Below are 26,750 nucleotides of genomic sequence, written 5' to 3'. Positions count from 1 at the left end.
TTATTTTTATTACCTTGAAACAATTTTCAATGACTGGCTCATGAAATAGTGTACTTTATTACGATTTATTGAATATTTTTATATGCCAGGACTGAAATAATTTCGAATTATGAAATTTGTATTAAAGGTATGGTATATATAAAAAAAAAATTTACACCCACGGTGGCCGCGCGGCATAAGCGTTGGACTATCATGCCGTGGGTCCCAGGTTCGAATCCTGGGTCTGGCAAGTACACATATTGTTTTTCAATATGTGTGTGAGTCAGGGTATGGACCTTATAGGTTGAGCAAGTGGCTGACATCCATTTCTCGTAAAAAAAATCTGTTAATACAAAACCTCTACTCTGTGGAGGCCCATATGATCCTATTAGGATCGGACATGGTCGAAAAAAAAATATATGAAAATAATGTTCAAGGGACATTTTTTTCGCGAAAATTTCGAATTATCCGTGTTCTTATTAACGAGGTTCTACTGTATTTGTTGGAATACATACTAAAATTACTAAAAATTTGGGATTCCAGTTCTGGTTGAACTTACAGCAAATTCACAAATGTTAATCTACAATAAATAAAAGGAGTTTGGTGATTAATCTGCAATTTATCTAATTCCTATGTACAAGTTTTTGACATTTATCCAGTCAAATGTTAATTTACAAGCATGAATTTTTTTTATTTTTGAATAAATTTATTTGCTAATAATGTGCATATTTATTTTCATACTTGCCTAAGGGCTTGCGCAGACAGAGCGCGGTCAGGCGGTCTGCGTTCCGCGTTCTTTGTACTGTATGGACTTCATACTGTCTGGGTACACAGCCGGCGGTCAGACCGCGCCGGTCAATTGGAACGCTAGAGTTCTGGAGTTCTATGCCCGGAATTACAAAGAACGCCGTACCTCCCGTCCAGTCCCGTCATAGGAATTTGAGCAGTCACACAACATAGAGCGAAACCACACGGGGGAGTGAGTACGCAACAGCGGTGCTTTCTCACTTCCACTCGCAGTCGGAATATAGCGGTCTCGCATTATGCAGCGCTTGTGTCAGTACAACGTTTGTAAATAAATGGAACGCTTATTGTTGACCGCCACCTGTCTGCTGTCCCTGAACGTTAGCGGTCAACGGTCGGTTGAACGCAGAACTCCGACCGCTCTCTGTCTGCGCAAGCCCTAAACCACTCCGCGAGCGAGCGTACAATAAGGTTTGTGTTTATTTTTGACGATACAAACTTAGTAATGAATTAATATTTTAAGCTGCCTTACCGTTACTTTTGTTTCTCCAAAAATAAACACTCGCAACATGTATGTTCTTTCATATTATATTCTACACAGCTGCAATTTACGGCACTGTATGTAAATGACAGAAATGTGGGTTGAGAGATTAGATACACGTGGAAGAAATAGGGATATTTTTACGTAAACGGGGGGTATTGAAAAAAATCATAGAATTTGGTTTGGAGTGACCTTTCACATTTTCTCGTGAACCATTTGAGTTGAGACATTTGAACGGGCATAAACAAAATACGTTGTCACCTTGGTCTTAGGCACTGCAGATATGCCTATAAATTCATTTCAAATCATTGAGTTGAATGTGTTAAATCAAATTGGATTTTTAATTTAAATTGAATAAAAATGTAGAATGTGACATAATTTGAGACACCTCAGATAGTGCAGTTATGTACATATCGTCGGTGTTTTGTAAAAAGGGCGAATCAACCATTTTGGCGAAATCGAGATTTTAATGAAAATACAATGTGTACCCCACCCCACTAGCTTTGTTGTGTAAAAACGGCGAATTTGTATCTCCACAGGAACGATAATCGACTAAAATTAAATTACGAATAAAAAGCGAATGTGACATATTAGGCCTTTTAAAATATTATATAATAATGCCTATTATAATGACAGTATTCTTTCTAAACTTTATTATAATCTTGTTAGATATTTATAATCATCCACAGGTCACAAACAAATAAATGTCAAAAGTTAAAAATCCTCCTGTAAAATAGCATTTTGGTTAATTCGCCCTTTTTACAAAACACCGACGATATTAAAAAATATTTGCAAGGACACAATAACTAAACTGGTAAGAGCATCCATCCAGAAAGTGGAAGATACGTTTGAATCCCACTCAATGCAAGTTTTTTTCTAGGATTATTCTATGGCCCTTTTCACACAAATCGTCACCGAACATGGCATGGGAGCATTCAGAATTGCCGAGTTACTTTCCTTACCAGTCACTGAGATTTACCAGCGACCCTCTTTCTTTTACATAATATTTAGTTTTTTAGTAACCATTGTAAAGTATCCTTTTTTTCCCCTGTAAGTCTTTTATTCTTCAAAAACTGCGACTCAAAGGACAACCTGGAAATTTGTTCTCGTGTATACAGGATTACTTTAAACAGAGCATCAGCTATGGGCTGTCTTCAGGCCCCTCTGCGCTATTTTAAGCTTCTTTACGAGCTGTTTGTTGGCGACTTTACAGGCAGATTATAAATTCGCCAACAAACAGCTCAATGTAATTGACGCTTTATACACAAGACTGCTATTGAGGGTAGTTTTTTATTTTTTGTATCGAAGTATTAGCACTTATTGTAACAATACAATAAGTTAGCCGTCTAAACAGGCAAAACTGTCTATCTCCCTCTAAAATTTAACACAGCCAAGAGTGGGAGCCAAGGTGCTGTTAAAACATAGCACTTATTGTAACAATTACAACTATTTACTAACTAATTATTGTAATTGTTAGAATAAGTGCTAAGTCGATACAACAAATGAAAAACTATCTTCGACTAGCAGTCTTGTACACCCGATCCTCTTTTTGCATGGGGGATATGTACCAAAGACTACCGTGTAGAAAAAGATAAGATGCATACAAAAATGGTAGATAGGTTCCATTACTTAAAATCATTGATATACTACTGGATGAATCATATGCTTCTTAAAATGACGCCCGATTTTCAGCGACTCGGCCTTTGTTAAAACTTACTGATTAAGCCCGATCTAGCTTGCATCTTACTCTAACTAATAGTCAGCGCATGACGACTTGCTGTCTGCTTTGCGTTGCAGCCACCCTTAGGTTCACTATTCCAAGAACGCAAATTTAGTTTTACAGCCAGGGCAATATGGGTGAAATTCGGAAAACCATGTTATCGGTCTTAACGCATTATACCTACAAGGAAATATTATAAGACGATATTCGTAATATCTTTTGTGGTACATTTTTAAAATGACACTTGTATGGGAACTGCTCATCTAGTAGTATATCAATGCTTAAAATCAACTCAAAATATGAAATCCTTGATCTCAAAAATAAATACGCTGACGTCGAGGCACGCGGCGCGTCTCTCGTATCGAAGCCGAAGTGACTTGACTAGTGGCGACATGTTTGTATGTCTGGGTGGCATCTGGTGTCAACATATGTATGCATCAGTGGCGTGCGGTCCATTGCAATGCATTTTTTTGATAAATATGTATATAGAATAGATGCGCTGGAATGATATTCTTTGATGATCTACTAAGAATCCTGCCTCCAGCCGACTGTAACATCATCACTTACACAGATGATGCGTTGCTGCTTGTCGTGTTTTGGTGTTACTGCAAAATTCATTCCTTTTCCAAGTATGGCAACCGCTGCATCATTCAAGACAGCCGATGACATATTTTTTACATCAGAATTAAGTAAAGGTGAAATACCCTTTTCTATAAGATCGACTACTCAATTTCTCCACGTGCCTTTCACTGAGAAAAATATATCTGGTTAATTGGTCGTCGGATATTGGGATACTATATTATGGAGTAGACCTTCGCATGGAGGGCAGAATAAAAGAAATGTGTGGAGCCCAGTAAAGATTTATTATGCACAATCAATACAGGCGGTTTTCAAACTTATATAAAGTATTTATATAAACATTTTACTTAAGAGGAATGAACCTAGAGCTGTGGGTCGCACCAATACCGGGCCTACCGTGCTTTACGAGTTTGTACGTCACTGAGAACTCTCCAAGGTAGTGTCCAATCATCTCTGGTTTGATTTCAACCTGGGAACAAAGAAACAAGTTGTTAAAAATTGGTTGTACTAAATGTTATTCTCATTTTAGAGGCGGTCAGCCAATCTACAAGGAGTTAATATATTTTTTTACTGATAAAATGACTCAAAAATATCTCATGACACACCGCTTGAGTTTTGGGACCATAGGACGCCATTTTGAAAATTTCATTTGAATGTCAGATTTTGTCCAGTTACGAGTCTTGAATGTGTAGTTTTTGACAGTGGCTCCCCCACCCCATTCTTCAGATGAGTTTGTAGGTCTGTACTTTTAATTGATTCGTTGATGTGTAATGTAAAAGCTTCCATACAGTTGCACTCCACACTGGGCGGAAAATAATCATGACAATAAAATTCGCTGCATGTGAAATGTGGATAATAATATATGTAACAATTATCAATAGATGAAGGAAATAAATGTACACCAAGTTCAAAAAAGTCTTCGACAGTATTTGGTCAAACACTCGCTGGCATGGCATGTTTACTCTGGCAACACTGCAAAGGCACACACAAATTATTTTCGATAGCGCCGATCGGTGTTGCATATTTATCATAAATTGGATATCTAATCAAACGTGATAAAACCTCAGATGAGACTAAGTCGTTTACAGTAGACAAGAAACTGCTTATAAACAAAAAAATTAAAGTACAGACTTTCGACTATATTTATAAGTCTCCAAATAACTTGATTTATATCATCTAAATACATAACTGGTAGTGGGGCCTAGTCATTATCGAGTGTTTGTAAGAGACCCGATGTGATGACTACACAGATTGTAGGTATTACAGTCTTATTAAAATGAGACAAGTAACACAGTAAAACCCTGTTACTCACTCATTTAATGTTGGTGTATTACACACACTATTGCACGTGCATAATGCGTGCTTCATTTTTCATAGGACACACATTCAAAATACGGCATCAACATGCGGCGTATTGAATATGGCCAATCGATATTCTATTTATTATCTGTTCTGTGGTCAATTCAATGCATTACATAGTGGAAATTCCTATATATATTTTTTGTGAATTTTGGCAAATAATTTGATTTACAGCGAATCTCGAATTGATGGGGTACTGACTGTATTACCAATTTCTATAATTATGAATTGTATTTGAATTTTGATTGTATATAAATATAGTGTTGATAATTTTACCAAAGTATGCAGTCCAATACAAATAGACCCGGTCCTAGAAGTGCAAGGCCTTATTAAGGTATGTGCCCCAACCAGTGGCGAAGGGGGGAAGTAGGCTGTTAAGATTCAATATAAATAGTGCACACTAAACTTTGTCAGTATTCATTGAGCTAAAAATACAATTTGCAGATGGTGCTGGTTAGTTTTGAAGATTCAATTAAACGCTGCGTAATCCAAACCGTAATAGTTTGGGTATGCTATGGGCGATCCAACAAAAATAGTGCAGACCTCTTCAATTATACTTATTTGATTTTGAGGAATTAAGAATAGGTACATATTAAAAATTATAAATTTTTTTAAATTCATGAAGCCCTATGATACACCCCTGTTACAGGCGGGCTTCTCCCGGTGTAAAATAATCATTTAGTAGCTCAAGTCGAAACGTAACCCTGACCTCTAGAAACGGCTTCATAAAACATCTAATCTGATTCCTTGCTCAACCACGTAAGTATTTTTTTTATTTATAAGTAAGGGCCTTCGTCCGGTGTGTGAAAATCACATATTGGGCGGAGGTGTAATTAAGATAAATTTAATTTAATTTAAAAAGTATAAATGATGATGGATGAAAGCGATAATTTTAAGACTAAATATAAGTATTTAAATATATTAAATTTTGCCGCGCATTGTGCATGAAATCCTCGCGCGCCGGCGCCAGGGTCAGGCTCGTGATTCGCCGAATCAAAGATCACGCGATAAAATTTGGCCAATCACGAGAGTCCTTTTTGCTGGATGGCGTCGGTACGAGGAATTTAAAAAGAAAAAGAAAACAAAATTAGTGAGCGTCCGGTTTTAGAACGATACGGACTGACGACTGTAACTGTAAAAAACTACAAAATAACCTTGTCAAACTCAAGATTAAAATATATACCTAATACCAAGTTACACACAAGAAAGTCTTAGTGTTTTATTTAACCACAAACATAAATATATCGTTCCTTTTTTTTTTGTGAATCCGGGGTTCGATGGACACCTGAGCTAGCCGCTGGAACCCCGGGGATCTCACCTACCTAAACCAAACCATAATCGATAAAAAATATTCTTTTATCTCTAAAATTATGTATGATTTAACGTATAATTTTAGATATTTTATGAATAAACGAATATTTTTTAAACTATTATCTACTATGGCTTGAATTATGCAGGATTTAATAGGATTTTAAAAACTAACACACACTTTGTACACTTAGTTCAATGAAATCAAATACGTTTGACTGACAAGGTTTAGTGTGAACTATTTATGTCAGATCTCAACAGCCTACCTCCACCCTTCGCCACTGCCCCAGACCCCATAAGTAGTAGGGCCATCAAAAAGGTAATGGGACCTTTCTTTCGATACTAACATTTTACAGTTTTTTTGGAAAAAATCTCTCACTCAACCATATATATTTTTCACTACTTACGCCAGTGCAACTATTCTATACATAAGACTACTTTCGGCTGCTACGACAGCTATCGAGGGTGGGTTTGTATCAAAGTATTAGCACTTATTGGAACAATTACAATAAGTCAGCCATCTAAACAGTTTCAAACTGTCAATATGACTCTAAAATTTACCACAGCCTAAATAGGTCCTGTTAAAACATAGCACTTCGATACAAACCTACCCTAGCTGCCATAAGCAGTCTTGTGTATAAAATAGATGCACTGGAATAAACACATTTTCTTTCGATATGTCGGCCCTATTTTAATTTTTCGTAATATTAGCGAGAGGATATGGATTAAAAATATGAAGATACCTGGTTGAATGTTTTGCCGTTGTAGACTCCGACGATGGATCCGACCATCTCGGGAACGATGATCATGTTCCTGAGATGCGTCTTGACGATCTCGGGCTTCTCATTTGGAGGAGCCTCTTTCTTGGCTTCACGCAATTTCTTCACCAGAGCCATGGGCTTGCGCTTCAGGCCGCGGGAGAAACGCCGGCGGGCACGTGCGTGCATCAACTCCATCAACTGCTCACTGGAAAAGAATATCACACGTTACATAAGTCTATCATCTTGAATTCAAATAGGTACATCAACGGACATTACAGTTGTCTTTAAAAACTACACCGGTTTATGTTATTAGAATTACAGAGAATCGAAAAACAGCTAAAAAAAACTGTCCGTTTAAACTAATATAATAATGGTATTCATGTTTATGAATTACAGTAAACTCATGATTATCCATAAATGAAACACTCGTATCCATCGGCTGTTGTCTTATAAAAATTCGAACCGATATTTACAAAATCTATGAATAGCAGTTAATTAATAATCTGCCTTTTTTGATTTTTTCTGCTTCTCCAGTCTCATATCAACCCGGATACTCAGGAGTTTACTTTATGTACCAATCTAAATTTGGAAGGCTTGCAATACCACAACCACCAGAGACTAACAAAGTATCCGCAACTCAAGAAGTGAGCGACTGGCAGAGCATGCAACAGGATAATTATTATGATCAGTGAGTGTGCGTATCTTGGGGCGCTATTAATCACTATTCAATTTCAATTTGGTTATTGCCTGTGCTCCCCACTTTTGCCGATCTATTTCAATCAATAGTCAGTCCACTAAACAATAAAATTGGTTAAATTTATGATCAAATAATAGTAGTTTTTCGTTGATTCCATTTTATGTTTTCGATTTACTATCATCCTGCGGGTTCAACTCCAGCAGTTAGACCAGTATCGCATGTTGTTTTTTCAGTCGATACATTTCAACACAATGGTTATCAGCTAATCTTATGCTATGCACTATGCAGATCTATATACTCTCCTGAGGAGATTAAATGGCAAAGTAAATTGATCGTATATATTCTTGGGTTTTCACCGTGTCTCCTTCTTCCTTCTTTACTCGACGTTTCGGGCTCGTTGCAGAGGCCATTATCAAGAGATATGTTTTATGATGAAATGTAGTGTAGGTATGTGAATGTAAACGTTGCTCTAAGGGCGGATGCGAAGCGGAAATAAGAAGGCGCACACAAATTGCAAAAAGTGCGATGACACGCCTTACCACTATATGGAAGGATCGGGGAATTTCGATTGCCACAAAAATGATGCTTGTGCAAACATTAGTGTTCTCGATATTCCTATACGGAGTCGAGTCGTGGACCCTGAAGGCAAGAGAACGGAAGGCAATTGATGCCTTTGAGATGTGGTGTTGGCGCCGAATGCTTCGCATTTCTTGGACGGAGCACAGGACGAACCAGTCAATCATCCAGGGACTGAAGATAAAGGAACGGCTCTCGACGATATGTCTGAGAAGAATTCTGCAGTTTTTTGGACATATTGTCAGGCGCGGACCGGACAACCTGGAGAGACTGGTAGTTTTGGGTAGCCTCCAGGGAAGGCGAAGCAGAGGAAGAGCGTCTGCGCGATGGAGCGACTAAGTGAAAGAGCTGACTGGGGGCACCATCCATTCTGCCCTGAGAGAAGCGGAAGATTGAGAAGGATGGAAAGTCTTGGTCGCTCAAAGGATGGCGAAATTTAAATGTGGTCACGATCCTCAGCCATGAGTGCACGACCAAGAAGAGAAGAGCAAACGTTGCTCAGAGTAATCTGTCAATCATTACGACCGTCGAGTATACGTGAAACGTCGAGTAAAGAAGGAGACACGGTGAAAACCCAAGAATATACTACGATAAAAAACAACCGTGAAAGCCTCAAACATTATATAAGTAAATTGATATTCAGAGTCAATCATATTTTTTAATTGAGATTTGATTACAAGTTCATCATTTGACCGATTGGGCCATCCCTAGGGCCAAAGTGTGCTTTAGCCCTTAGATACAATCACATATGAATTGAAAAGTATGTGTACAAGGCTAACATTACTAACCAAGGTTTAAGCAACGCTGGTACAATTTCTGCGTTTATAATTTGTTTATAGATTTAATATCTGGACACAAGTTAATACCTTTATACTTAACACATTTGCGGACACGACGGAACGTCTATAGACGCCCTGCACTGTACAACGTAATACGATACGACGTGTATAGAAGTCATATTTTGGATTAAAACACTATGTTCCCTATCTACTTGTGTCACAGTGCGAACATATTTCCTCTAGATGGTGTCGTATCTTAAGACATACTCATTTCTATATATCTATATTGAAAATTTAAAAAATAAAATTTTTAAGGTGTCAAATCACTAACAAGTGTCAGCGAATGTGTTAAAAATGATAAAACAGATTACCAAAATACATACGTGTTTATATTATTATCATTAGAAAGTGAAAATTATTTTTGACATAAACAAAAATATAGTCTCTTGTAAATTCTTAATTTAAAAATTACAAATGTATGACTTTTGCACATTGTCCATGCAGAACTGAATCACAGAGCATCCTATCTAAGTGAAGGCATTATTACTGGTATATACATGTAGTCAGTAGGGTTATGTAAAATACAATAAAATTGAATGTTGAAAATAAACGTAAATTGTTTGCAACAGACTACGGTAGCATTCTCTCACTGCACGATTATAAATTTATTAATTCTTTAGGTTTAATAATTATTCTTAGATGGGCTTTATTGATAGATTGGGTTAATTATCAGACGGGTAGGCAATGGTATATTGATGTGGTTGATGATTATATGAAGGAAATGTACACCCATGTTCAAAAAAGTCTTCGACAGTATTTGGTCAAACACTCGCTGGCACGGCATGTTTAATCTAGCAACACTGCAAAGGCACACACAAATTTTGTTCGATAGCGCCGATCGGTGTTGCATATTAGGGATTAATTGGATATTTTTAATTTTATATCTGTGTCAACATATTGTTAGGATTTAAATTAGAGACATAAGTACTATTGTATTCCTTTGGTTCTTAGATTTGAGATCAAACTTTAAAAGATATGTTGGAGTAGACTAAAGACGCGATGAAGGAACGTATTGATCACCAGATAAACTATTTGCACTTTTGTAGATTGTACACACTGTCATAAAATGAGTCATTTTGGACAATTGACACATAATTTTAAAAAAAAACACTTCATAAGCACTTCACATAACGTTTTAATTACACATTCTTTACTGGCACCAGAATGCAATCCTTAAATTTAATGGAAACAATTGAGTAAAATGTTGTCGGAAGATCGTAGAGTAATGAGAGGTTATGTTGACAAAAACTCACTTGGGCATATCCAAGAGTTGATCAAGATCAACGCCTCGGAAGGTGAACTTCCTGAAGGCGCGCTTCTTCTTTTGGGGATCTTCAATCTGCAAAAATGATAGTAAAATCAGGTTATTTATACATCAAAAGGTGTCAAACTCTCGTGACGTAAAATATCTTGACAGTCGAATAATTCCTTTCAATAAGAAGCAAAACATATCGGTCGCACTATTTAACAAGAACAAGTCGTTATTCTTCAATTGATAATCTTCGGATTACAAAGATTTTATTCGATTCGTATTTTTAAAATAATGTACTCGCCTCAGCCATGTTTGCTGCAAAACCGATTTCGGGAAAGAGCGAAAGATCTGTCAAATTGTATATCCGGTATTTTTAAAATTTTATTGTCGAAAAGATATTTTCTTTTGAGACTGTGCAACTTTGATTTGGTTATACTTGATTATATGGAATACACCAATTTTTTCAAAAAATAAAATAATAAAATTGTAACATTAATATATACTATTTATACCTGTCGTTTTTGGATTATCATGTTAATAATTAATGCCAATCAAAAGCTTTAATAAATTATAGGTAAGTTTAAAGTAATATCAAAAAGATTGGACTCCCCCATTAGCGGCATTTACACACACATTCTTTACCGCATGCTCAGGAGCGTACGCGCCGGAACCCGTTATTGAGCGCGTAATATCACACATGCCAGATGTCTGCTGCTACCATTTATAATATAATATAAATACATATTATGCTAATTATATCCTGCGCGATAGCGCAACGAGGAGCACGCGCAGGGATTGAGCGTCTAAAAAGGCATATCACGCGTTCATTACGGCGTGATCGTGGAAGTCGCTGGAGCGTACAACAATTCAACGGTTTTAGTAAGAGTGTGTTATTTTGACACACTGCATTTTCACATTTAGCTCAAACACAGTTTCGTAAACAAACCATTCTTGACATAAAACAATTCAATCAAATCCTTCCGCACACAACATAACCAATATATAATGCGTGAACAAGTTTATTAAAATAATAACATAGCTTAGTTTTATACAAGAAGGCATTTCTGTACACACTTCATTTGTACACTATAAATGGATATACAAAAAAGAAATATTATACTAGCTGAGCTTGTGCAGGCGCAAGTATAGGATTATATTATCAAAAGAAAAAACAAAAAGTCTGGGTTAAAGACTATCGACGGTGTTTTGGTCACCTACCCTTAATTCGTGAATTACGTCAAAACTATTCTAATGATTTAAAAAATATTTAATAATGAACAGTACCTAGTTCATCATTTGATTACAGATTCATCCTTAATATCCCTGACTCCTAATCCATATATTATGACATGTTTACCGTTGGAAGCTCTTGGTCCTTTGTGAAGAGCAGCAGATCGTAATACACAATGATGGCCCATATACCTACTTCCGCTACCGCTACGTCGACTTTCCTCTACTTTTTTTTAAACTCTTCCCGAAAAGAACCCTAAGGCGCGGGCACATACAATCGGGCGTGCGGAGCGCTCGCGCATTTTTGCAATTTGGGTGGTGAATCACCAGGAAAACAATAGAGCGTACACAGCGTATGACGAACATAACGCCTCGCGCGCCTTATATTTCAACGCACACAGAGTTGAGCGCGGCGTCCATTGACGTCGTAGCACGACAATAAAACGAAAATACATTGGATGTGACCAGCGAAAGTGGCGCGACGGTCTCTAATTTACTCGGCTGTCGGGAGTGTTGTCGTACAGGCGCGCGCTTATTCCGCATATTATAATTTATTCTACACCGTGTGCTTACATCGCTTATTGCAAATATTAAGTTACTACGCTAGCACAAGGCATCACTGTGAAAATGAATTTAGAGCCGACCAATAAATTTATAAATCGTATTGCTTTGCAAAGAAACACGAGGCGAAATGTGATCGGCGCCGCTTTTTACATAGTTGAGAGGTAATGCGCGGCAAGAGGTGTGTGATTATGGTTATGTATTTACGCTTCTTGTGCCGACTGCGCCGCGATCGCCGCAATCCGCTCCGTTTGATGGGCGTTATCGCTAAGGCTTTAATTTTTTTTACTACAAAGTCTCTATTAGCCTCAGGAAATCCCCTCTCTTTGAAGAAAATAATTATTTTCGCATACGCCACATCGCGTAAATTTTTATTTTCATATGCCGCCGATTTGATTCTCCACAAACATTCGAATATTTTATACATGTCTATAAGGTTCGTAATAAATTGGCGAGAGAAATTGCGAACGTTCATTTGTGACGAACGTAGTAAAGCGATTTGACGTACGGCACACGTGAAAGATTAAACATGGTAAAATGTATTGAAAAACGACTTGACGTACGCGACCAACCCCACTCTTTCCGCTGTTCGCTACGCGACTTTAGACACACGATCATTCCCGTGCGACATCGCGCATACGAGGCTTTCACGCAGACAAGATTGTGTGTGTGCAGGCCGCTATTGAGTTATATAAATAAAGTAATTGACAGTGTTCTTTTGAAGCGTAAGAAACCTGTCCTGACTAAATATTAAAAGTTGAACTAGTATTATAATAATATTATTGTGTTTTATTTTAATAATAAAAAAGTATCTAGGTACTAAACTGTACCTACCTAGGTAACCACCTTATTGAAATTACCTACTCAAAGAGGTTGGACCAAAGAGATAGGAGTCCAATCTCTTTGGGTTGGACGGTGAATGCTACTTCAATTTTGGTATTGAGTTGAATTTTATGAACTCGTAAGTTTAGTGTCATAATATACCTCCACATAATTCACTAGGTATGTAAGTAAAGTGGTTAGTAAGCATCTACGATCATTCTACAATATCTACAAAAAATAAAACAATATAGGAGGTGCCATCCATATTATATTCAACTGGTGTACTGATTTTAATGGATTGACATTTTATAAAAAATATTTTGTATTAACACTGCTTGTTTCTGAAATTGCGTCATTGAGATTGGACTCGCGCCCACAAAGTCGCGGACTTACTATCACGTAGATCTGACTGATTTTCAGAGTAATAAATACTTAACAATTTTATTATTTATATTGTAACACCATTGGAGATTTTTAGGTTATCAAAATCTGACAGTCCTCATTTGTCAGTTGTTGTTCTCGATTATTCGGCGAATAGGTTAAACGCTTTATTGATTCATTACACAAAATTATTTGGATGTATCTTCATAAAAAATAAATATAGATCTCGCACAAAATGCATAACGTCAGAAACTCACTACGCGTCATCAACAGCATAACGCGAAAAGTTTCTACGACCTCTGGCTTTTACGAAACGTCTACAAATCTACAGAAAAGTTTGACTAAAAGCAAAAATGTACCCCAATTATTTAAGAATGTAAATAACGGCTTCACAGTACGAAGACTAAACGTGAATTTGCTGAACAGGCGCGCAGAGGATAGCTCAACGAATTGTAGATACTTTTTAGGGGTAAGAAGTTATAGTACAAAAAAAGAAGAGTCAGATTCTGATGGCCCCGAACCGACGATTGTAAAAGATCCTCCGTCCACGAATGCTCAATTACCAGCCACAGTCGCAGTACCTGAAGTCTGGCCCCAATTACCTGTTATTGCCATTAATAGAAACCCCGTTTTTCCACGATTTATTAAGCTAATTGAGGTTGGTATTTCTTATTGTCCATGTAGGAAACTATTTAAAAAGTTTTCTTTATTCAAAATGTGGCTTCAAAAGCATTTGGATAGTTTGTGACGTATTTTTGTATTTTATCTGTTATGAAGTGTGATGCAATAGTTGTGAATTATTATCAAACTATTTTTACCTTTTTTATTATTTGTGTTATAGGTATATTGTTACTACATTTTAGTAATCCAAATACTATTATGGGGTCAACAAATAACCATAATGTCACACGATGTCATGCTGACAAGTTTAGTCTATGGTTTTGTCATTCTGCAGTACATTTTAAATCTGATATTTATAAATTCAGTTGAGCTTCAATGACATTGAGCTACTTTACAAGATGCTCGTTGGCGAATTTAAAAGCGGGCGAGTCTGCTAGTGCGATTGTAATGATGACACACAAAACTTTCCACTCGCTCAGAAGCCAACAAGCTAGCGAGTTGAAACCGTCATTTTTGGCACTATTTTGACAGGACGTATTGAGTAGTTCGTTTTTTTACCGGGAGGTCGCTACTATCGCTGTACTGCGCAGACGCAGTAGGCCCACACGCCAGCGTGTAGCGTGTAAAGTTGAGTGGCTGTCAACTTTTCTCGGTAGATTGTTTACAATCTGCTTGTTAGCTTGTTCGATGAGACATTGGGCGAGTTTACAAGCAGATCGTAAATTCGCCAACAAGCAGCTTGTAAAGTAGGTTAATGTCATCGAGGCTTTATGGAAAGTGCCATCTCGAGTAGTTCTTCGAATTGCGAAGAGGAGATCGAAACTGTTATTTATAATATTTTCCAGCAGCTATTGATCAACAGAATAAAAAATGTGAAGAGAAGATATAGATCATAGAAGAGCATGATATAAATTTATTAATAGAAAACAAGTAGCATTGTGTCAAGCAATTATTAAGAGTCAAAATGATGTACCTACAGCAATTTCCGTTTTTGCGATTATAGTGCTTGTACATGTACATGGATTTACTTGCACCAATAATGTGCATTTTAAACTATCGCGATAATAACTGTCTACACGTAAAAGTGCTGACCGTCTCGCCAATCTCATTCTTCAAGAGTAAGCGAGACGCGATGTTATCATTGTATGGTACTATTTGACAGGTCGTGAAAATCGGTTAACCTCAAAATGGGTCTCTGCGCGATGCAGTTCGTTTTTTTATCGGCAGGTTCGCTACTATCGTTCTACTGTGCAAGTGCAGATATTGCACGGTCCAATTTTATTTTCACGTGAAAAATTCAGAAGCTTTTGAACTTTTTTGATTCATATATGCAATATTGCAATTTGCACAATAATGTTTACACATACATTTTTTGTTATGGCTGCGATAATACGTACTGTCAGCAGTAAATCCATGCACGTGTAAACGGGGTATTTATTACGTATCATTATTTTTCAACACTTGCACTCACTGCAGCTCAACTGAAATGGAGACTGATCGGACAACAAAACTGACCATTTAAAAGCTGTTGGACGATAACTTTATTTTGGGTTAATATAAAGCCGGGTACTTATTAGCGAGCCGTAACCGTTGCAGATACTGTAGCCAACTCTTGATGTGGACACGATGTCAATGATTTCTATGTAACCGATGGCGAGCCGCCATATCCCCAGTGTTCGTTCTGAGCTGAATAATGTCAGAGTAATTTATGTCTTTGTCTTTTGGTTCCCATAGCACTCTATTATTATTAAAGATGTACAGCAACACTATCGAAGTATTTTCACTGTTCGCGGCGAGCAACGGGTATCACATTCAACGTCCACGAGCGACTGCGAGCATCCCTTTGATTCGCGGCAAACACCGACAAAGGATCGATCGCTGCGAGCGCACATCAACCTGCTCGCGAGCTAATTATTTGGCGTCCATACTGGTTACTGTATCTGCAACGGTCACAGTTACGGCTCGCTAATGAGTACCCCGCTTAGTAGGTACTCCATATTGTCGAAAAAAAAACATGAAACAATCTGAAATTCTCGTTTTTAAATGTAACAATCAAGAACTCTACACTTTAATGTTTTTATTCAATGTTACGTATAATTTACACTATTTTTTTTACAATAATAAAATTATATATTTTTTTACATTACGTCTTTGTTCTGGCAGAACACACTAACTGGAGAATACTAGTTTTGAGTAATTTAACTTTGAAGTTGTTAAAATGTTTGAAATGGTCTATCATGTGAGTTTATTAAGTAATCGTAAAAAGGATGACTTTAAAATAAAGACTGTTTATTTATTAAGAAGGTTTCCAGACAGTAAAGTTTGAAATAAGGAACATTTTGGTATAACTAACTCAATATGTCATTTTTTCGAATTAGTGTCTTCTGCCAGAACAGTGACGATTAATTATATTATTACGTGTCCTTTATAAATTACAGGTCACAAATCCTGTACTAATAGACTTGCTAAGGCGTAAAGTAAACCTGAACCAGCCATATGCTGGTATATTTTTGAAGAAAAGTGAAGAAAACGAAAAAGATGTTGTACACAGCCTCAACGAGATTTATGACATCGGGACGTTTGCGCAGATTCACGAAATGCAAGACATGGGAGATAAGTTAAGGCTCGTTGTCATGGCGCACAGGAGGGTCAAAATTATCGGGCAGTTGATGGACGTTGTTGAAGAACCACCACCAGGTGACTATCAAACTGACAAGATTTAAGAATGTACCATTGTAATTATTGAACTTACATAATTTTGAAAAACACTTCTGAGAAAATATATTATAACCAATAGAAAAATTAGAATACACTTACATTCTTAAATCTTGTGAATTATTTGTTGAATAAAAGAAATAGTAAGTTACATCATAAAATATTGGAGAAATCCGTGACGTCGGTTAGTAATTGAAGTAGTAGGTACCTTCTTTGATTTAATAAACAAAAACCGATTGCCAATAGTAGCTTGTCTGCCGGGTGTCTTACTTTTTTCAAAAAAGATTTTTTCTATTGGTTATAATATATTTTCTCAGAAGTGTTTTTCAAAATTATGTATGACATGTTATTACTTATCTGTAAATATCTGTATATTATACAGATGGTTCTCGACTTTTGTTCATAATTGGTTTTAGGTATAATAAAGTTAATGAGGCATATTAGCACTCCAGTGTTTTCTTTATAAACTTGTCAAGATAGGGAGCGGAGAAGAGCGACTGCATGGAAGTGTACAGTTTTTTCATTATTGACAAAAATCAAAATTTTAAGAAATGTACAAAATAGCCAATTGTACAAAATTAGAACGTACGAAAGTCAAGGACTACCTATATTGTAAAATTTAATCCTTAACACAATCACTGTTGACCTTTTAATTACTACATTTAAATAACACGTTAATTACATCTAATGGCCAACTGCTCCAAACGCGCCAGTCGCGGCGCTAGCATTAAATGAGTTAACAGAGTGTCATACTTCTAGTGGCGTCTAGTGCCAGAATTACAAAACAAGCAATTAAATTCATTTTAATACTATTAACTGAGAGCACTCAATGTAATTTGAATTTAAATTCAATTTAAAAAGTTGCTTTGGTTGAGTATTCTTAAATCTCCGTAGCAAAGTCCAGCCATCTTAGGTTCCAAGTCTTTTATTTGCGTCAGGGGATGCGTACATATCCTGCCTTGCTGGTAACTCCAGTGCAGCAAGTTTGCTCCTCATTATACCTTGACCTTCAAATACCATCTTCTTTAACAGTCTTGAAGATTCTTTTCGGAGCTCGCTCCTTATAGATACCCATTTTTGTGCCCGCCATTCTAACAAAACACACATACCAACAGAATTTACATTAAAATTATAAATTATTGTAAAACAATCTTTTTACACCTTTGATAAAACTTATAAACTACATTTCAATAATAAAAATAAGTATATAATAGGCTGAAACCATTCAACAATAATGCTTTACGCCACGTATGGATATATCTCCATGGGATGGATTTTGGTCGATCTCACCATAAGAATTGACTCGTGAAAAATGTAAAAAGTGTGTACATTCTTCTTCTTCTTCTTTTGCCATATCCGCCCCTTAACTGGAGCATATGGACACCACGCGGCGTCTCCAAGAATCCCTGTCGCTCGCCAGTCTTCTTGCTTCGTTCCAGGTCAAACCAGCATCCCGTAGCTCCGCCGTATACACTCTGTAGATTGTATTTAGCGGCCTTCCAGGACGCTGGAATCCGGTCGGCTTGAAGAACAGGCAAGCCAGGTTGAAGTTCTCTTTTGGCATCCGCAGCACGTGGCCGAGCCAGGTCCAACGTCGCCTCTTCACTTTCAGCGTGATGAGAGGCTGCTTGGTGCGTTTTCTTATCTCCCCGTTGCTCCTAAAGTCATACCACCGCACACCTAGTATTCGTTGCAAACATCTTTTTTCGAAGCTCAGTATACGGTTGCTCTGAGCCTTCGTAAGGTGCCATGATTCGCTACCGTAAAGCAGCACCGTCAGAATGCAAGCGTCGAATAGGCGGCATTTGGTTTTGACCGAGTACAATCGTGAGTCCCAGACATTCCGCATCGAGTTGAATGTTGCTCCAGCCATTCCCATTCGGATAGCGAGCTCTTTCTGCAAAATGCCATCTCCCGTGATGTGTACCCCCAGGTACTTGAAGCTGTCGACGCTCTCGATGTGTTTTGTCCGTCGCTAATCAGAGGGAAATCTGGATCATGACAGGTGCTATTACACAAGACATTGGTTTTCTTCGTGTTGATTTTCAAACCAACGCGAGAGGAGTTGTTATGCAACCTGTCGATTGTCTCTTGAATGCCCTCGATTGAGTTGTCGAATAGGACAGCGTCATCGGCGTATTCTAGGTCGCATAGCTTCACCGTGGGGGTAACAGGTATGCCTCGGTCGGGTGGTATTGACTTCCGTATAAACATTCAGTTGTAATATAATATGATTTCATTGTGATTTTGAAGAGGGAGTATTAACCATTCCTATTTTAATTTCCTTAACCACCTGTGTGAAAGTTGTTTTCAAATTGACGCTGAGATAGCCCGCGTGACATTGTCGTATTACTTGATTCGTATTGCATCACTCATGGTCTATGGCAGGAGTGAGAGAAAGAAAAGATGTAAATTTCCGCTCTTTAAACTGAGGTGTAGTTCCCCTTACCGTCATGCAGTAGGCTCTTTCTTTACACATCAGAAGAATAGTTTGACGATGAGTATAATGAGTGTTCAAAAGAAGACCAATATTTCTTTGTGATGGTGAAGGACAATTATAGTGGTACAACATAACCGTGAAATTACGCAGATTGCTAGATCACTGCCCGTTTATTGCTGAAAAGTAGATCACAGCCTACTTGAGCTTCGACATGCCTGGTTTAAATATATGATTTAAAACATTTTTGATTGTAAAATTTTCTGTATTTAATTGCATGTTTCGTAATTACATCACTAAATGTTCCTAGTAGCAGTACACTCCGCTTTACTAACTGAACATTATTATATTGTTTGTTTTTAAGGCGGTACGCACAGAGAAAATCAATGCAACATTTACTTAATTTAATTTTTAAAATTGACAAGTTGCCGTTCCATTGAGTTTTTATGTGCGAGACTTGATCTTACATATTGTTTGTTAACATTGACAAAATTTATAAGCAAAATTATTTCACCGTTCAATTTTCTTTATTGTTTGGCACGGCCGCGCGACCACGTTCAGTCATGAAACTGAAGTTTCCTCCATTTAAAACCGAGTTGAACGTTAATGTTGAAGAGACAGACGCCGACAGACGGAGACGAAAGCACCGTAATCTGAAACAGACATCTCAAAACGCCAAACTCGAAATGAAAAAGGTGGCAGACGAGCCCGTCGTGGACGGGGCAGCCGCTGTCAAGCCAGTCCTCATGGTGGAAGTTGAGAATGTTATCCATGACAAGTTCAGGCAGACCGAAGAGGTGAAGGCACTCACGCAAGAGGTCATCAAGACCATAAGGGATATCATCAGCTTGAATCCATTATACAGGTATGTAAATGTAAATCAGTTATTAAACTATTTTTTTTATTCAACCTAACCTAACTTAACCATTAAGCTGACTAAGCTATGTGTGTCCTATCTAATTGCGACGAAGATAACTATAGTATAACAAGAACTTCTTGTCCATGTGATATAACTGTGAACTAATAATCCCCTCTAGGCGGCTCTCGTAGTGCAGTGTGTAAGGTACTGGCCTTCCACCCGAGAGTTCTGGGTTCGATCCCGGTGAGGACACGATATTTATGTGTTTTTCTAAAAGCCTGGGTGTTTGTGATTGTTCAAAATTACTAACAACCACCTTGTACGAAAAAGCAAGAACATGGTTATTAATAATTAAAAAAAATCCCTTCTAATGCCGCTAATCGCACTTCCGTTTTTAAACGAGGAACGCACATAATTTATCATTTAATTCTACGCTCCCGTGGTGTACGGATCTATCAATTTACGTAATTTGAAGCTTTTTATTATGAAAATATAACAAAAACGATCAGGAGTAAACTTTTGGTTTATTGCTAAGAAGAAAAAGAGTCGCGTCTAAAAGAAGAGTCGATACATTATTTAAACATGCCTCTAGCACGCATTGCAGGCATGACAGGTACATCACTAAGAAGTCTTCTATATCCGACTACTGCGACTTCCTGTCATCGCCGATTTCTTAGTGTTTTTACAATTCTCACTTCTCGTGCTTATATAACTTACAATAACTCTCTGAGTTGTTTTCAAATTATGTAAATCGGTTATCTACTGCTTGAGACTTTTACGATTGTATATTGTATTGTCTGGTAGATTGTCGTACATCAGATAACAATCGGATTGTATCTATCAACCCTCGAAGATTTGGTGACAAGAAAAAGAGATATATTTATGACGCAGACGATCAGGCCAGATCGGAATAATTTGAGCATTACATGTACATGATGCTCGATCAGTGGAGTGCGTATTCGTCTTCACGATATGATATCTTTAATATTCAAATATTATAAGATAACCGTTTATTAGATATATATTATAATGAGATTTGATAATATTAATTTTAAAAATTGTCTTCTACATAAATAATATAATCATCATCATCAGCTGGGGTCAATCCACTGCTGGATGAAGGCCTCCCCAAGCTTTTTCCAACTCTCTCGGTCCTGTGTCATTCGCTGCCATGTATTTCTGCCGAACTTTACCAGTTCGTCAATCCAGCGGCTTTTAGCGCGACCCTGTGGCCGTTTCGTGCCCCTTGGGTACCACTGGATGGCGGCATTTGTCCATCGGCCGTCCTTTCGGCGAGCAATGTGCCATGCCCATCTCCATTTGAGCTGTTTGACAATGTCTATTACATCGCGTAATCCTGTCTGCTTTCTAACCCATTCATTTCTTTTACGGTCCTTTCGCGACTCTTAGCCTTTGGACATCTCTCGTGTTGAGGGTCCACGTCTCGCAGCCATACGTAAGCATGGGTAGCACACATTGGTAGAACATTTGTTGAACACCCTACGCTTAAGATAATAATATAACAAATAATACTAATGTGTATTTTGTCTTCAGGGAAAGTCTTCAGCAAATGCTTCACCAAGGTCAACGCGTGGTTGATAATCCGGTTTACTTAAGCGACCTGGGAGCCGCACTCACAGGAGCCGATGCGCCAGATTTGCAAGCCGTTTTAGAAGAAATTAATGTGAGTTAAATCTAATCACTTTATGACCAGTTTTATGCTGTTAACTAGAGATGGGAAAAAGAAATTATCTCTTATGCAAATGGAGGTTTTATATCGTCTCTGTTCTTGCAGAACACACTAACTGGAGAATACTAGTTTTGAGTAATTTGACTTTGAAGTTGTTAAAATGATTGAAATGGTCTATCACGTGAGTTTATTAAGTAATCGTAAAAAGGATGACTTTAAAATAAAGACTGCTTATTTATTAAGAAGGTTTCCAGATGGTAAAGTTTGAAATAATGAACATTTTGGTATAACTAACTCAATATGTAATTTTTTCGAATTAGTGTCTTCTGCCAGAACAGTGACGATATAATAAAAATGAAACTAAAAGAAAGTACTGAGAATATAAACATACCACATTAGGGTGAGTTTCGATAGTTTTGACAGAAAACAAGACATAGTCGGAAGGGTGCGGAGTAAGAGAAAGTGATGCAATATTATGTTGTCGATAGAAACTGTGACAATAATCACATTCACATTTTTCTTTAACCATATTCGCTCCTTAGTTAGAACATTAATTATGTGCACAACACGGCACCTCGAAGAATCTCCTTCGGTTACTAGTCTTCTTGCATCAACCCAGGTCATGCGTGCATCCCGTGGCTTCGCAGTGTACACTCAAGTTTACCATGCGTAATTTTTTTCCTGCGTACTAGAAGAGATGATTAAATTAGTTGAAAGTCATTATGTATTGCACAGTTTGTGCTTGGGAATTTATTTGTTAAGGGTGCACTGATAGAAAAGCGTCATACATTAGTATAGCGAGGCTATCACTATTATTTGGATGAACAATCATATAAAATAGCAAAAAACAGTAAATGCAAGTAACCTAAAGAAGATATCAACAATAGACTGCCATTTTGTTTTTCATTTACAAAAAAATTCTGCTAACACAACATATTATAGTACATATCGCACCATCGCAACTAAACTGCCACAATCCAAAAAACGTCAAACATAGAAAATCAGCTTTGAAGTTTTTACCTTTCGCATTTTTGTACTGTGTTTTTGAAATATGTTTAGATATTGAATGAAGTTTTGACTTGAATTTGATGACTTAGAGATATGAAATTTTCGGTACATATACTATGAACGATAGACAATGAAACGCAGTAATTAACTCAAAACACGTAAATTTGGACTTGTGGCGGCTTAGTTGCGAGGGTGCGATATATTGTTTTAAAGTTATTAATTCAATCATAATTAAAGGTTCTCGAGAATTCCCCAGAAATAATAAGTTGATGTTTTGGAGAATTCTTTTTTTTTAGAAATTTTGACTCAATTCTTGAGAAATGAGAAAGTCATAATTTTAAGAATTAAATTAGACTGAAAAATTGAAGTAAGCGTTAAAAAATCCCTCCACCTTGAATCTGCATGATAAAAATTCTCAATACAGTACACTCTCATTAATCCGCCAGTATTTTTACTAGTTGAAAGCACAAAATCAAGCTCTATAATTCGTTGGTATTCGATTATCAAATTCAGTAGTCCGCCGCGTACAAGTATACAACGGAAATGAGACAGGTTTATTTTGAAAACTTCTCCTTCGTAAAACGTACGTTCATCGCGAAGAAAGTAATGTACCAGGGAGGAAAGTGCCCAAGGACCGCATCGCAATTATGCCCTGCTCCAATGCAATGGGGACACACAAACTGAAGCTTTTGGTCATAGGAAAGCCAGGAATCCTAAGCCATTCAAGAATATCTGCTTCACTGAACAACTTGTTGTGACACAACAGTTGTGTCAAGTGATTTACTGTTTAAGGGGGAAGGTGTTCCATGTCAGCTATTTTCTGGTATTTTCGGAGGTTAAGCCTGAATCTTACGTAAGATTTATAGAAAAACTATTTATATAATTATGAAGCTTATTCATCGGCAAATATTTATGTTAAACATTTGATAACTGCATAAAGTATTTTTATGACGTAAAATAATATTCTTTGGAACCTTGAAATGTAATAATTGATAACGAAGCCATATTTTTGTGACATTAATAGACTGTGTTGATAACCGTTTTTTCCACTAAATATTATGTCAAAACGTTTATTATAGATAGCTTTAATGTTATCAAACATAATGTAGTAAAATATATTCAGTATAATTATAATATTTGCAGTTTCTGTTCCCTCTAAATCTAACGGAATCGACTAGACATTTTGTTATTAAAATATGCTATAATTATAGACATTCCAAATAATCTAAAGCTACGTATCAAAAGGGTTATCATTAATCATTGAATAAATGATGAAACATCTTGTTAATTATAAATTTATAATACTAAATAGTGAAATATTTTAAACGACAATTTCCGTGAAATTTTCGACAAGCTAATCTTCCATTAGAATCGCCTACGAACTGGTGCATGATGTCTAGTATTTATAGCTCGTATTATTTTCACTTTATATGTCCAAAAAAATACGCCAACACACTAGTATTGTACACAAATTTGTTTGTAACACTAAATGCTACAAATTGAGCACAAAAATAGGTTAAATAAACGGATATTCAAGCGTATTATAGCAAACGTAAAATCATTTTGACAGAAGGATCGGAAAGCAAAAAAAATCTGAAGAAATTTGTGTTTGCGTAAATTCTACGTAATGTCATACTAAATCATACATTCTAATTTTTAACACTGTTGCAATCTATTTTGCCTAATATTGCAACATAGCAGTTAGTTTTCTGTCCCTTTCTACAACCATCTCCCTCTACATTCAAAATAATTATGATTGTAGTAGGTATGTATTTTATAAATTGTGATAGATTTTATTTTATTTCAGTGAAATATATCGGGTCGTCCAGTATTGCCATATCTACTAAAATATTATTGGATTGATATTTTAGTAAATAAGTGAATGAAGTTTTTCACCATTTGTATCTACTATTAGTTTTACTATTTTTATTTAATAAATAATACACATGAGGTTTTACGAATTTCACATTTGTTATTAAACATACTTACATAATTTAGAACACCCCAAACTCATCGCGAAGTAAAAATATCTATATTTTTTACTTAGCCAAATTATGAATCTACCTAGGTTAGGTACCTACTGATATTTATATTACAGAAAATTTAACTTTTACTAAATTATGAATTTGCGAGATTATAATAATACAGATGATTTTAAAGAATACTTTCATCAAATAATAACATAATAATGGATGCCTGTACTTACATAATATTTTCCAATGAAATATTTTTTTCTTTTAAATTAACTTTAATTTCGAAAGTTTAGCCTGGCAATACTATGAACGTCATTTATTTCAGCGGGAATGCGAAATTTTCATCCTCGGTTTTTGACATAGGTACCTAACAATATTATCACAATTATTTATATCGATTGTACTTACAAAAAATGCCACGAACTCACTATCCGATGGCTGGAAGTTCCAAAAAAAGACGTAGGAGAAAAGATGGAAATATTAATACATTAAAAACACAAAGGTTTGAAATTATTATTTTATAATTTGACATAATTATACATAGTTGAAAAAACCACATTTCACAGAAAATTTTGGTTCACAATATTTATTTAGCTTGCAAAAGGAAGTTTTGCGTATTACTTATTAATACACACAATTAAGTATAATGATCATTTGTACTTATATTATGTTTGTGCCATGTCTTATTCGAAATTAGTGTGTCTGTGACAAAAATTATAATCTGGTACAATAATTAATAGCAGCTATACATTTTGTTTTCTGTTAACTATCTACTAAACTAATATTTTTGAATGTATTATAGTATTGATATATTGCCGAAGACTATGCCTGAGCATGGAAATCCTCAAAGCATACTACCTGAACCAGAATTTCATCCCACATTTGAACACGAACACGAAGAATTTATTATAGAAAATGAAATTGAAGATTCAAGCCCTAAATTCCGTGTAGAAGGCCGTAGAATTATAGACTTTTCATATTTTTTCCAACAACTTCAATTAATTAGCCACCATGATTCTCCATTTAATTGTAATTTATCACATTTAGAAATTTTTGGGGAAAATCGGTATAACTTTAGTAGTACATTTTTTATCCAATGTAAACTTTGTGGTAAAAAATTAAAATTATATACCACTGAAATGAACAAAAACAAAATGAATCTGTGTGACGCATTTGTATCCAGTATAATCAGTATCGGCAGTGGATTTTCAAATCTGGAAGAAATGTGTTCAGCAATTGACGTACCATCGATTACAGCAAGAACATACAGAAAGAGTCAACAGAAGGTGTACGAGTGGTTTGAAGAAACCAAAAATAAGAGTATGGAAAACGCTGCGAAAGAAGAGCGACAACTTGCAATCGAAAATGGTGACGTCGATTCTTCTGGTATTCCCATGATATCAGTTGTTGCAGACGGCTGTTGGTCGAAACGTTCATACAGATGCAATTATTCCGCAGCATCTGGCGCTGCCACGATCATTGGTCAAAGAACCGGAAAGATTTTGTACATGTCAGTGAAAAATAAATATTGCGATTTGTGCGCCAAAGCTAAAAATAAAAATATCCCTGCTCAACAACATAAATGCTTTTTAAATTACACCGGTCCGTCAGCTGGAATGGAATCTACAGCAATATTAGAAGGCTTTAAAGAATCTATTAATACACATGGATTGATTTATTCAAAATTGATTGCTGATGGAGATTCCAGCACATACAAAAAAATTCTTGATTGTCACCCATATCCGAATGTAACTGTCGAGAAAGTTGAATGTAAAAACCATTTAATTAGAAATTATTGTGGCAAAATAGAGGCATTAACCAAAGACACAAGATATCCCTTGAATGTAAGAAAAATCATTGCGTCAAGAAAAAGACGTCTGCGGAAAGCCGTCATAGGTGCAATCAAGTATAGAAAACTACAAGATAGTACTTTCGAAGAAAAGGTTATCGCTTTGAAAAAAGATTTAATTAATGGACCGCACCATGTTTTTGGAGACCATACTTCTTGTCTACCATATTTTTGTACAAATGAACCAAATACAGAGGACATGCTTGATGTAAATTATGTACCAGCATTAAAAGAATGCAGTCTATTTTC

The 26,750-nt window shown here is 36.4% G+C and overlaps 2 protein-coding genes across 4 annotated transcripts in view; one reads left to right on the top strand and one right to left on the bottom strand.

The window, feature by feature from the left end:
* Positions 1-3,828: 3,828 nt before the first annotated feature.
* RpS15 (ribosomal protein S15) lies at positions 3,829-10,693 on the bottom strand. Its single transcript, XM_085946034.1, has 4 exons — positions 10,657-10,693; positions 10,357-10,442; positions 6,974-7,196; positions 3,829-4,032 (listed from the first exon to the last, which is right to left on the bottom strand). Exons 1-4 carry the CDS (start codon positions 10,663-10,665, stop codon positions 3,907-3,909), a joined length of 444 nt encoding a protein of 147 aa, XP_085802160.1. The 5' UTR covers positions 10,666-10,693; the 3' UTR covers positions 3,829-3,906.
* A 2,741-nt stretch (positions 10,694-13,434) lies between these two features.
* Lon (lon protease homolog, mitochondrial) overlaps positions 13,435-26,750 on the top strand; it is a 33,328-nt gene continuing 20,012 nt past the window's right edge. Inside the window, exons 1-4 of one of the 3 annotated variants that reach the window (XM_085946033.1) lie at positions 13,435-14,007; positions 16,409-16,667; positions 19,744-19,987; positions 21,536-21,665. In XM_085946033.1, coding sequence (XP_085802159.1) covers positions 13,585-14,007; positions 16,409-16,667; positions 19,744-19,987; positions 21,536-21,665 — 1,056 coding nt within the window. In that variant the 5' untranslated portion in view covers positions 13,435-13,584. Of the gene's footprint in view, positions 14,008-16,408; positions 16,668-19,683; positions 19,988-21,535; positions 21,666-26,750 lie in introns of all 3 variants that reach the window. The other 2 variants (XM_085946032.1, XM_085946031.1) reach the window with 2 other exon arrangements.

This window comes from Rhyacophila brunnea, unplaced genomic scaffold (assembly GCF_057557595.1).
Source record: "Rhyacophila brunnea isolate RB1 unplaced genomic scaffold, BYU_Rbru_1.0 scaffold_19, whole genome shotgun sequence".
NCBI classification, from domain to species: domain Eukaryota; kingdom Metazoa; phylum Arthropoda; class Insecta; order Trichoptera; family Rhyacophilidae; genus Rhyacophila; species Rhyacophila brunnea.
This window is presented reverse-complemented; position numbering and strand designations above follow the sequence as displayed.